This window comes from Prinia subflava, chromosome 12, assembly GCF_021018805.1.
Source record: "Prinia subflava isolate CZ2003 ecotype Zambia chromosome 12, Cam_Psub_1.2, whole genome shotgun sequence".
Lineage (NCBI taxonomy): Eukaryota > Metazoa > Chordata > Aves > Passeriformes > Cisticolidae > Prinia > Prinia subflava.
The window spans coordinates 7,038,649-7,050,696 of record NC_086258.1 but is presented as its reverse complement, the minus strand read 5'-3'; the positions used below and the strand labels follow the sequence as shown (position 1 = coordinate 7,050,696).

The 12,048-nt window shown below is 50.7% G+C and overlaps 1 protein-coding gene across 3 annotated transcripts in view; it reads right to left on the bottom strand.

The window, feature by feature from the left end:
• NTNG2 (netrin G2) overlaps nt 1-10,075 on the bottom strand; it is a 47,538-nt gene extending 37,463 nt beyond the window's left edge. The window contains exons 1-3 of one of the 3 annotated variants that reach the window (XM_063409774.1): nt 9,717-10,071; nt 8,301-8,506; nt 6,091-7,174 (exon numbers count right to left, since the gene is read on the bottom strand). In XM_063409774.1, coding sequence (XP_063265844.1) covers nt 6,091-6,303 — 213 coding nt within the window. In that variant the 5' untranslated portion in view covers nt 6,304-7,174; nt 8,301-8,506; nt 9,717-10,071. Of the gene's footprint in view, nt 1-6,090; nt 7,175-8,300; nt 8,507-9,716 lie in introns of all 3 variants that reach the window. The other 2 variants (XM_063409775.1, XM_063409773.1) reach the window with 2 other exon arrangements.
• Nucleotides 10,076-12,048: the final 1,973 nt, after the last annotated feature.

The window sequence follows — 12,048 nt, the reverse complement described above, 5'->3', positions numbered from 1 at the left end:
CCTCCTGTGGGGCTGAGCAAAGCAGAAATCCACCCCCGAGCCAAAAGGCAGAGGTTCCCCTAAGCCTGGCTGCGGGCAGCACTGAGCAGATGTGCACAGGCACTGGTGCCAAATGCTGGAGCAAGCAAAGGGCAGGGCAGTGGAGCAGGGCAGGAGCGGGGTCAGTGCTGCAATTGTCCCCTCTGGCCGTGCTGGTGGCCCTGCCTGGAAGAGGGGGCACGAGTGGGAACCTCATGGGACATGTCTGAGGCTGCAGGGCTGCTCATCTACCTGGGGTGAAGGCTGGAAGTCCAGACTGCTGTTTGCCAGGGCTTTGCAGGCAGTAGCTTCTCCCCAAAGACATCTCCAGAATTGTCACCCAGCAGTGCTGTGCGCTTTGGGGAGGAAAAAGCCTCTTTGGTGTTTTCCAACACAGAAACCTGCGCTCTGTGTTGAACTGCCAGAGTAACTGGGTCAGCCAAAGCTCCACGTCTCAAAAGGCTGGTGGTAAAAGGGTGGTTTGGGATCTGAAACTAAGGTTGGAACTGGACTTTCACTCAGGGAAACCAGAGCGGGGTAGGATCCAGAGAGGGTCCTTCCCCCTCAGGCAGGATTTTCTGTAGGGAGAAATCCTTTTTAGAGTTTATTGGAGAATCATATCTATGCTATAGAACACAATGCAGATTTTAAAGTAAATAAATAGGAAGGTTTTCCCTGAATACCTTTGGCTTCAAAAGTTGGCTATGGAAAGCTGTGGTACCTGGAGCTGCAGTATAAGGGCTGCTGTAAGAACTGCTCTCCCAGCTCTGGCCACAGTTCCCAGCAAATCTTCAGTCCATTCTCCTCTGTTTTTCCCATCTGGACACTGATCCCTTTGAAGAGCAAAGCTTTTCTTACAAGTAGTTTACTCTTCCTGAGCACCTTCAAGGTAGGGGGAAACTTTCTGCTCACTGTACCAATTAAATCTACTTGACAGCTTCATTTTTATCACAGTGTCTTTTCCATCAGCAAGTGGAAATGATCCTTGTTAGGGGAGTAGCATCCCACTTTAGAACAAGATGAATCCCGAACTGGGCATTTAAGGAAATTGTTACAGGCTGTTGAGGGAAAATCCCGTTTGCTCAGCACTCTCTAATTTGAAGCTGAATTGTCTTCTTTCATTTTTCTGTGAAGCCTCTCCTTTTAAAAGACCCAGATCCTGCTGGCACTCTGAAGTAGCCTCAGTGGCAGGAGAGGAGCAGTGTGTAATTTGCTGAGCAGCTAATAATGAACAACCCAAGGGTCTGGCCCCAAGGGCAAGGGGCCACTGATCCTGACTTCAAACAGTGTCCTCTGCAGCAGCCCTGATGCTGAGGAGTGATTAAGGGTGGGAACAGAACCAAAAGGCTCCAGCTCTTTCTCCCACACTCAAAAGCAAGGGTGCAAGGGGTGAACTGGGAAATCTTCCTCTGGGTGGAAATGGCAGCAAGTTGTCTTTTCCAGGCTTTCCTCAAAGGAAAGGGGAGCTTTTTCCAGGTGTTAATTTGGGGAAGAGGGGCTGTTAGCACTTTGCAGCTCTGAAAACCAAGTCCAGCCTTTCCATCCCCCCAGCCCTGCCAGGGGTGTCACAGGTGACCTGACAGCACAGAGTGAATTTCTTGTGCTGCTGAATTTTGGCATAAAGGCAAAGTGATCGTCCCCAGGGCCATATGGGTTCCACAAGGAAGGGCAAAGGCTCCAACTCCTCTGCTACGGCCAAGGATGGGTTTGCAACCAGCAGTGGGTAGTGCTGGTTTATTCCAGGAGGAGGGAGAATATCTGCTTTTCTTGGAAAGGATTTTCTATTAGACTTGTATACAGGCTCTGCTTAGCCCAAAGGATGTCCTTGAAGCCCAGGGCAGTCAAAAGGCTGAGAACACCTCGTGCTTTGCCCCCTGGTTCTACTCTAAACAAGGCTGAACTGTGGTGGGCCAGGAAAGGGCTGTGGGTCTCTGCTCAGGGTACCAGAAGGGATTAATCCATCCTTTAACCACCAGAACATGTTGCATCTTTAAAAATGCTTTTAGAAGAGCATTGCTGAAGCAATTTTTTCCCTTTTTACCTTAAAAACTTTGGCTTTTCCCTTCTTATTTTAAAACTTTTGGCTTTTAATCATCCCTAAACCCATAATCTCTTGTTTGCACCTAAACAGGTGTACGAAGATATAGATGGGTAGAGTTGTATGAGATGGGCTAAAAATGCAGGGAAAAGAGTTTCTTAGCCCAAAGGTTTGTCTGCTTTTTCCAATTTTAGCACCAGTCCACAGGAGAAACAGTCCTTTAGTACAAGCCTTATAACCACATGTCATTCAGAAAAGTTTAGCTAAGAATTAAACTAAACATCCAATTTGGCTGCGTGTGTAATGAATAAATAAAGCTTTTTCCTTTCATGTACCCGTGCCAAAGTCAACAAGCTCTATTAGCTGATGAAACAATGCTGACGCCAAATAAAAATACCCCTGACCCATCAATATGGGCTGAGAGCTCGGCCCTGCATCAAAGAGTGTTGTCAGAACAAGAAATACTGTCTCGACACCTCTGGGGGAGGGAAAGGCTCCCATCTCTGCAGCAAGGTGGGTTCCCTGTGCTCTCACTGGGATGTCAAAGAGCAGCAAAACCATCCCATAATGAGTGTGGTGTCTGTTATGAACACCTCTCCTTGTTTCTGCTGGAATGATTTGGAAACCCCTCGAGCTGCCAGGAGCTGGGACTGGGCTGTGGTGTTTGTTTGCTCCCCACTGTACAAATTCCCCACAAAACCTGAGGAATTTTTATTCTGTGTGCAGAATGCTGACGCTCGGAAGTGAAACTCCCAAAGGTCCCTGCTCGGTATCAAAGAAGTGCTTCAGCATCTCAGAGCATCTCAACACCTGGGAGCAGCCTGCCAGCAGTGCCAGCCTCCTCCTCCTGCCCAGGAGGTGGGAAGGTGAAGGAACACCACATCTCCCCTCTGCCCCACGGGGATTGCAGCTTGGCCATTTCCCAGTTGGGCCTGCCCTGCAAACCCCTGTCCTTTGAAATCACCTTCAGCTGCCCCGTGCCATGCCCTGCCTGTGATCTTTGGAGTCTCACCCCTCCCTCGACATCCTTGGTTTGAAAGATCTGTTCCCTATTAGTCTTTCAGTCCCACTTTCAGTTTCATTCAGGCTTTTATTTACTTATCCATCTGTCTTCCTGCTCCCACCACTCCCCCTGCCCTGCCAGGTGGCAAAGTACAATTCATTTTTCAGGTGACCCTGCCAGGGAGGCACTGACACGAACAGGAACAGGTTCAGAAACTGTGGAAAAAGCAAAACCCTTGACTTCAATAAGCAGCAAAACGCTTCCCAATCAGAAGGAAGCAGCCAGATGTGACCAGAATTCCTATAAAACACAAAGGACGTTCCTCCAAATAATTCCTGCCATCTCTTGAAGCCTCCTGGTGCAGAAGTCTTGTGAGCTCTGCTGGTGCTGTGCAGGGCAGTGCGTGCTCCCGTGGGCTGTGCAGCCTGGCAGGACACACTTGCTGTGTGACAAGGTCCTGACTGTCACCAGGACTCTGCTCCTGGCCTGCCCTGCACAGGGATATGGTGCAGCTCATTCCTGTCTGGCTGCCTTGAGCATGCAGGGGTGTCTGTGTGTCTTCAGTTTTGATTGCAGCTGTCTGAGCAGGGCAGGAGCCCCGCTGGGCTGCGCTTAATTCTGAGTAACGCGAGTTTAACTGCACGGACAGTCCCCTGCTGCTTTGAAAGACACCTAAGAAAGCAATACAGTCACCGTAAGAACTTCTCTGCTGGAAAGCCAGGCTCCTATGAGAAGCCACCTGTTACAAGGAAATAATTAAAACCTGAAGAGAAAGGATAACAGGACACCAAAAGGCACCTGAGCGGGCTGGCAGCGAGGAGCTGTGCGAGCTGCTCGCCCTCCCCCTGGCAGCCAGGCCCGGGGCTCGGGGGCTCTAACGATCCGTGGGCAGGGACATCGATTTTTGCCCAGCACTTCCTTAGTGCAGGGGGAGCAAAACTCGGCTCACATCCTCTGCGGGCTCGGCTCCCCTCCCTGCACGTCGATAGGTGTCAAGTCACCACCCAGCACCGGCGATGGAAGGGCCAATTCTTGCTGATTCCTCTCTCCCTGACCATCAGGGGATGCTCAGCAGTAAGTGGCCAAGTGTCATTCTCGGTGACAGAGGCCCTGAAAATTTAGCTTGATGGCCTCCCAGCCCAGTCCTAAGGCCGGGTTGGAACCTGGAGCTCTCCTGCAGCCTCCTCCTACTCTGTGCCCTGGGTGCTGGGTGGGCTCCTTGCTCACCTCAGCAGGGCTGCTCTTCCTCTGTTTTTATAACTCTTTAGCCCTCTGGAGAGAACAGCACTGGTGCAGGATGGAGGAGAAGGGGCCATGAATACAGTGGTATGGCACAAACCCATCCCAAAAAATCTAAAAAATACCTTTATGCCATATATTATTCCTGTTCTTAGCTTGATTCTTCACCAGGGAATTGCTCAGGGACATTGCTGTGAGTGCTGGTTTCTGCTTTGGGAAGCGAGAGCCAGGCCAGGCTGGGGTGAGGCAGGGACAGGAAGGCAAATCCATGTTTTGCATTTGTGTAGCTCTCATTCACGGCTGTACACGGTGTTTGCAAGTGTTACAGCACATGGCAGGCGTACGCTACAAGGAAATACTGCCGGTGCCCAGAATAGAAAGATTTCAGCTTGGTATTGACTGAATCAAGAGATGCACAGAGCTGATTGCAGTTTGTGTCTTTTGCTTCCTTGGAGGTCAGTGGAGCTGAAGTCTGGAGCATCTTTAACCAGAGAGGGTTTGCACAGAGCTGCAGTGAGTGGAGTGGGAAGCAATCTGGTGTTCTCCTTTTAATCCTTCTGCAGCCAGTCAGATAAATGGAAATACAGACTGACCCATCAATAGTTAACGGTTTTATTTGCAACCTTGGACTTAATCTTTCTTTTCAAACGATCTTTTAAAAGGAAAAGCTGCTACTTATCTGGAATTAGTGGAAATGTCTTCCTTGGTACTAATGAGAGCCCTCAGGCTGGAGGGAACTGGGTAACTACTGGCAGCATGTTCTGATGATCATAAATGTTTGGGCATTCCTTGGTGATGAAGGAGCATTCTTCTCTTGTATTTTCAAGAGGTGCCCTGACTGGCTGGGCCCAGGGGTAGCACTGGCAATAGAAAATGGGACTCCCTGCACTGATTTAGAGGGAGAACTCCCCTTCTCATTATAATAAAAGAATAATATACTCTTTTAGAAGACACTCCTTGTCCAGTGCTCAGCCCAGTGGAAACCCTGCCAGCAAGGGTTGGCTTGGTGGCTGTCCCTTAAACGTGTGCCTGGACCACTCCTGGGGGACCTTTGGGAGGGGGCATTACTGCTTTGCTCTTTGCTTTGACCCCTGAACTCTTTAACAATGTAAAGCCTTGTGAATTATAAATCAAATGCTCCTGCTGAGCTTTGTGGTGCACGGAATGAAATGCGATGATTAATATTTAAGAGAAAATAAGTTAAAGATTTTAACTACAAGGGCAAATGTCTGTCCACAGAGCCCTTTCATGTGGAGGCTGGAAGAGAGGGAGAACCACATTTTCAGGGGTTTTAGTGAAATTTGTGGGTGTCAGAGGAACTGCCAGAGCTGTGGGTGTGCAGGGGCCAAACCACCCCACTGCCCTGCCCTTCACTCTGCCTCAAACTGAGACCACCTACCCACATCCTATAAAATCCCAGCAGTGCTGGAGCAGCCCTTTGGGATGGGACTGGCGAGCACACCCCACACTTTGGCAAGCAGAGGAGCAGCTCAGGTTGTGTGCTTGCAGTGAGCAGAGCTTTTCCAAAACCCAGACCTCACCCAGCACTTGCTCAGCCCTCCCTGGCTCCTCCTGGCCCTCCCCTCAGCCTGTCAGCCCCATCCCTACTGCAGGGCTGGCACAGCCCTGGGGTGGGCAGGGTGCCCTCTCCCTGCTCAGCAGATCGAGAGCTCCAGGCAGTGGCCACCGTGGCCACCCCAGAACGTCCTTACAGTGCCACCCGGGCTGGACACCACCTCCAGCCACCAGCAGAGTTTGTTCTAAGGCAGCAAATAAGGAGGGAAACACTTACATGGGTGCAGAACCTCTCGGGAGGGTCCCCACACGTGATTCCTGCCGGGTCCACCCGCACGGTCACGTAATCCTTCATCCGCATGGCCTTGGGCTGGCAAGCATAGAACTCCCACGAGGGGCCATCGTCCGTGGTCACCCAGGACTTGCAAATGTCATACTGCCCCATGGCCAGGGGGACGCAGTGCACGAGGAGAGCAGCCAGGTAGAGCATGGCAGCTGCGGCCAAGCGCGGGACCCCTGGGCGAGGGCAGCGCCGAGAGTCCCGAGGAAGGCGGCGACTGGGCTAGGGGTGGCTCTCGGGATCAGCATGGAAACTCCTCATCTAAAAATGCTCCAGTCGAAGGAGATCCAGACAGTAACAGGGATGATCCCACTCTGCGCGCTGTGTCTGGACGTGGAAAGTTCCTCTGGGCACAGAAGCCAACTTTGCAATTCACTTGATTGGGAAAGTTTTGGCCAGAGTTGCTGATCAGTGGTCAAAAGTCTTCCTTAACCTCATTTTTGCCCCTTTTATTGTACGAAAGGTCTTCCAATCAGCATGAAAATATCTAGAGGTGACTCCAGTCAATCAATACAAAGATCAAGTTCTGGGCTGCTGATGAAATTTGATAGGAGTAAATTGGAGAGGCCGTGAGATGGTGCTGGATCAGGTTTTCCTCAGCCTCCTGCTCCAAATGCGTTGCTGTGGAAAGTGCCTTAAACTGTGTCTGCCTTAATTATTGGGGTGTTTGAACATTACCACATTAAATAAAGAGAGCATCTGGTCATCAGCACAGCTCTGACAAGAGACACTGCTTGGAGCTAAAATTCCCTTTTCCCAAAGGATGGCTGTGTCAGCGTGAACAGATCAGGTGCCAGATCCGTGCTGGTCCCAGCAGGTGCAGGGTGGTCACTGGGGTGACTGGGGCAGGGCTGGCCTTGGCTTCCCCTGCTGTGTCCTGTGGAGGATTCCTGTCCAATTCTGCCTTTTGGCAACAGAGCACCAAATCCCCAAAGCCTTCAGCTGCAAGCCATGGGGCTACCTGAGATCTCCTCTCTCTTTCATGGTCAGGGCAAAGGCAGAGCTCATCAGCAGGAGGGACCTGCAAGAAATTGGAAGACAAGTTAGGAGAGAGCAAGGGGGAACAGTTGGAGAAGAAGAACAGGGGTCCCTCAGGAGGCAGAGCCCTCAGCTGGGCTTGCCACCAGACAGGTTTTTGTAACAGGGAGATATACAACTTTAATAAAAAGCAATCCATAGTAAGATGCTTATGGCTTTTCTGCTGTCTGGGAGAAGGGAAGGAGCGCTGCCCAATTTAAGGTATCTGCTTTGCAACAGCAGCTGGACAACAGGAGCTCTAATGGGTCTTCAAATAATATCAAGAAGCAGCTATGGGTCATTAGAAGATGGGAAATATGCAGACAGAGTAGGGACAGACAGACAAATTGATAGTCCTAAAAAGATAAGCAAATAAATAAGACAGCTGGGGAGACAGATACATTGTCCAGCATCCCCACATATGATTTATCTGAACAATAACATTTAATAAAAAACAATTTAAAGTCCTAATAACATTTAGGTTCACCTAATACAAAGAGCAATGACCTTCCCAGTATTCATTTCAGGTTAGAACAACATTTCTGCAATTTTGTTGTCTTTCCAGTAGAGCTATAAAAATTGTAAGTAATTACAAAACAAAATGACAAGGAACCAAAGCGGGGAGGGGGAAGAAGTCAAACCCTCTCTCAGTATTAGATTCAGGAGGGAGATCTCATCCCAGAAGGTGGGAGGCACATATCCAGGACAGGAATTCACCTTTGGATAATTCCCTTTCTATTTCTTTCCCCAACTTTTCTTTCACAACGGAGGCACATCTGTTTCAACAGCATGCTTAGCATTTGCTTTCTCATGAAGCTCAGTTACTAAAGCTCAGAAACTCCAGGTTAACAGAAGCACTGATCCGTGTTCGGGGGCTTCACACCGCTCTGCTACCATCTCCCTTTCCCCCCTTTTTGCTTGAAAGATTGCTGATTGAGATGAATGAGTTCAGAAAAGAGAAGCTGTCTCTCATGTTTCATTGCCAGCTCTCAACGAAGAGCCTGTTATAGCTGCGTTGGACCTGAATAAACTCCCAGAAAAAGAATAGACTGGCTGCTATTTTTATATTATGAGTAAATGTAGTAAAAATAATAAGCCACGGTGACACAGTGTTTGTAAGTCCTACTTACATCAGAGCTGTCTTTTCAGTGATAACAAGTCAGTTCCTAATTATTACATCAAGCTGGTCACTGCCAAGTGCCTGATAACAGCGGAGAGTGAGAGACTCCTGTATTGTGTAGAAAACAAGCAGGGTAGTTTTAATGAGGACTCCAGTGCTGTTAAGTTTATGGATCTATTTTCACAGCCTCAACAATTATATCTTGCACTTGAATGGCTGTCAGGGAAAAAAAAAACCAACAGGTAGAAAGGATCTATAATATCTATTAGTGTCTTGTTATGCTGGCTAAATGTCACAGATTCCCAGGGAAATGAAAATTTGCTGGGAAAAAATGCATTTACAGTCAGTCCATCAGCCAGGCAAGCGGGTTTGGGGTGAAGTCTGTGGCTCAACACTCACTTAGCAGGTCCAGTCCCTGTGCAGAAATAGTTGGAGTGTTGCTCTAGAATGAGCCAACATACTGCAAACGGGGCAGAGAGCCTCCCCAAATTAAAGGTTTCACCCTGCTTGATTTGGTTTGGTTCTTAGAAGATAAATCTTCACCTGATATTATTAAGAAACTGCAGTTCATGGGAACAAATAGAATCAATGCTCTTTGTTCTCTTTGAAGAGTACTCAGCACTCACTGGGGACTGATAGCCGGAGTATTAAAAACACAAAATTAGATTGTGTCTTGACTTAGCTGGCTCCGGGTTTTTTTCTTATTATTGGATTAACACCCTATTGAAATAAAGGGACAACGCTGAGCAACAACTGAGCCGCTCTCGGATTAAGAGCAGAAAGTAAACTCAATGAAGGAGTTTTTAATTTTCTCTCAGAAGTGTTGCTCTCCCCGTGAACTCTCCGCTCTCCCCCCGCGCTCGTGGAGCGGGAGTTGTTCTCTTTCCAGGCTGACCATCCCTTCCCCGAGCCCGGACAGGAGCTGGGGAGCCCCGCGGGGGGACGGGAGGGACGGGAGCCCGAACCCCGCGGTCCCGGGGGCAGAACGCTGCGCCGCTCCCAGTGCGAACCTGGAAATCCCGCTCGCATCCCGACGCTCTCCCTGATGGATTCGCGGTTCCCGGCAAAAGCCGATGCCGCTCCCGCTCCGCCCCGTCCTCCCCGGTTCCTTTTGCACTAAAGGACTTTGGGGGGCTGCACGGACCGGGGAGGGAATCGGCGGCGCGGGGGGAGCCGGCGCCCCGGGCTGGGGGAGCCCCCCGGCTTCCCAAACTCGGAAGCGGGGAAAAATAAACCCCCCATCCCGCGGCGGGGAGACGGGGATGCTCCGGGCAGGGGGACAGAGAGCGGGACACCCCAGGAGAGCGTGGCAACAACTTGGGAGGCGCGGGGGGACGCGCAGCGATCGGGGCTGGGGCAGATGCCGGCGCTGCCCGCCCCCCTCCGCCCCCGCTTTCCCCCCATCCCCGGCGCTGCGGGTCCTTACCGGCAGGGAGCTCTGCGGCGCGGGGCTCCCGGCGGAGCAGCCAACTTCGGGGCCGGGGGAACCCCCAAAAACACTGCCCCCAGCCCTGCCCTGCCCTGCCCAGCCCTGCCCAGCCCAGCGCGGCGGGCGGGCGCTGCGCCGCCGGCCCCCAAGGGCAGATGGCCGGGGGAGCTTTGTGCAATCCCGGCTCCCCTCGCAAGTTAATGCCGAGGCTGAAATCCCTTTTGCTCTCACTTTCAATCACAATCGGAGCTTTTATCTCCGTGCCTGATCCCGGCTGCGTAACTTCCTCTGTGCAGCTTTAGCACACACCATCCCACCGGCGGCAATGGGCTTCTTAAAGGTGCAGGAGGAAATGCAGGGGGGGAGGAGGAGGAGGGAGGGAAAACCACCCGAGGAAGAGGAGGATGCGAGCGGGAGCCTTCAGCCCCGGCGGCCCCGCGGCTCCCGGTGCAGCATCCGCGCCGTCCCGCTGCCCCCGCTTGGATAACGGCAGCCGGGAATGCCGCTCCTCGGGGCTTCTCTTTTATTTATTTTTTTTTTTCCTTTAAGAGCTTAAAAAAAAATTAAAATCATGAGCTCATGTTTGCTCGAGAGAGGAAAAAAAAATCTCCAGTCACGAGGGTTTCCCCACACGTGTAAGTCCTCGCTTGGTGTGCCCTGAATATTTTGGGGAGGCTTCTGCTGGCGAAGATGCTGTAAATGAGGCTGCGTGCGTGTGTGTTGGGGGAAGAGGGGGTGGTTGGAATTAATAGGATAAACAAAGCAGGAACTCGGAGATGGGGAAATCAGATGGCTGGGAAATGCTTGATACCGGTGGGGATGTGCTGTGAGATCGAACCGAAGCAGGTTTTGCTTTGGAAAGGTGGGGGATGAACATGCTGGACTGTGAGGTGTGACAGCACCCTCCAGCACGGGGCTGGAGAAGAGGCTGGGGTTGCTTAGGTCAGCTCTGTTGAGTCCATGCTGAGGGGCAGAGGAGCCTCCAGCTGTGGACAAGGTGGATAAAATTGTGGCAGGTAAAGGTGCAGGTTTTCCTTGCACCAGGCAGCTGCTGAAGACAGAACTCCTGAGCAGCGACAGGTTTTTGACACGTGGATAAATGACAGTTTGTGGATAAACGACAGTTCATTTACGTGGAGGAAAACCAAAGAATCACCACTGCCTCCTATGTATACAACCACCAAAAAATGACTGCTCCTCCCTAACCAAGAGTTCAATAATTTCTAAGCCAGAAAATGCATTGTCCATCTTACGCGTGGTTTGAACCTCATGCACTCAGTATTTTGTTATATGGTTTCCTTTGACCCATTGCCCTGAGGTCTCTGGGTGGCTTCTCCCATACAGGAGTCCCTGGAAAACACACGATTCATCCTGCAACCAGACAGAGGTGATTTAGAGCTCTTCTGGGAAACGTTTCCCATATTCCGGAGCATAAGTGAGATTTATGAAATGCTGGCATTGTGTCTTGACTGTGGCCCAGGCTAAACTCAACGCTGCTGTACAGGGTGGTCTTTACCTGCAAGGATGTCTTTGATTCTGGCTCAGTTTCCACTCCAGGACACGGTCTGATACTTTCCACATGGTAACTTCTTCTGTAAACACTTATTTTACGGCAGCAGTACAGCTTAAGTGAGAAGCACTGGCTGGGAATCCAGGGCTGGCTAATATTCCTGGATTTCACTTTGTGCCTTTAGGTCTGCTCTGTAGTAATGACTCCCCTGGAAATTCCCCACGTCTCCCTTATTACTTCTTTATTAGTTATTATGGTACAGTAACAGGATAAAAAGGAGTTGGTATTTCATTTTCATTCCCTCTAATAGCCACGGCAAAGACCAAGTGGTGTGCTGATTATTGACATCAGAGTTAAGTGATATGCACGCATCATTAGGTTTCAATTGGAAAGAATAACAGCACAGTGTGAGTCGTCACACTTCTAAACTCCGTGGCATTTAAGGAAAAACCAAAGTCGTTTTTCACAGCCCTGCAAGCTCAAAAGATCACAAGCTGGCAACAATACTTGTATAGACACAGGTAAAAGGCGCTAGCTCCAGGCAAAGCACCGGAATTACCCAAGCAGTGTCACCCCACCCCGGAGAGGCCGGCAACAGCTGTGGGGCTTATCCAAGGTTACCCAGCGATTCAGGAGATCCAGGAGCAGGCTTGGAGGATGAGAAATCGCCCAGCTCCTCGCAGGTCTGGCTCCGAAGATGCTGGGAGGGAGAGGGTTTGTCTGTGGCACTCAGAGATCGGGAGCCTGAAGGAAGCGGCAAAGCAGCGTTGCTGTCACAGGCTGGGGGCAATGGGGAAGAGTTGGAGTCACTGTTTCACT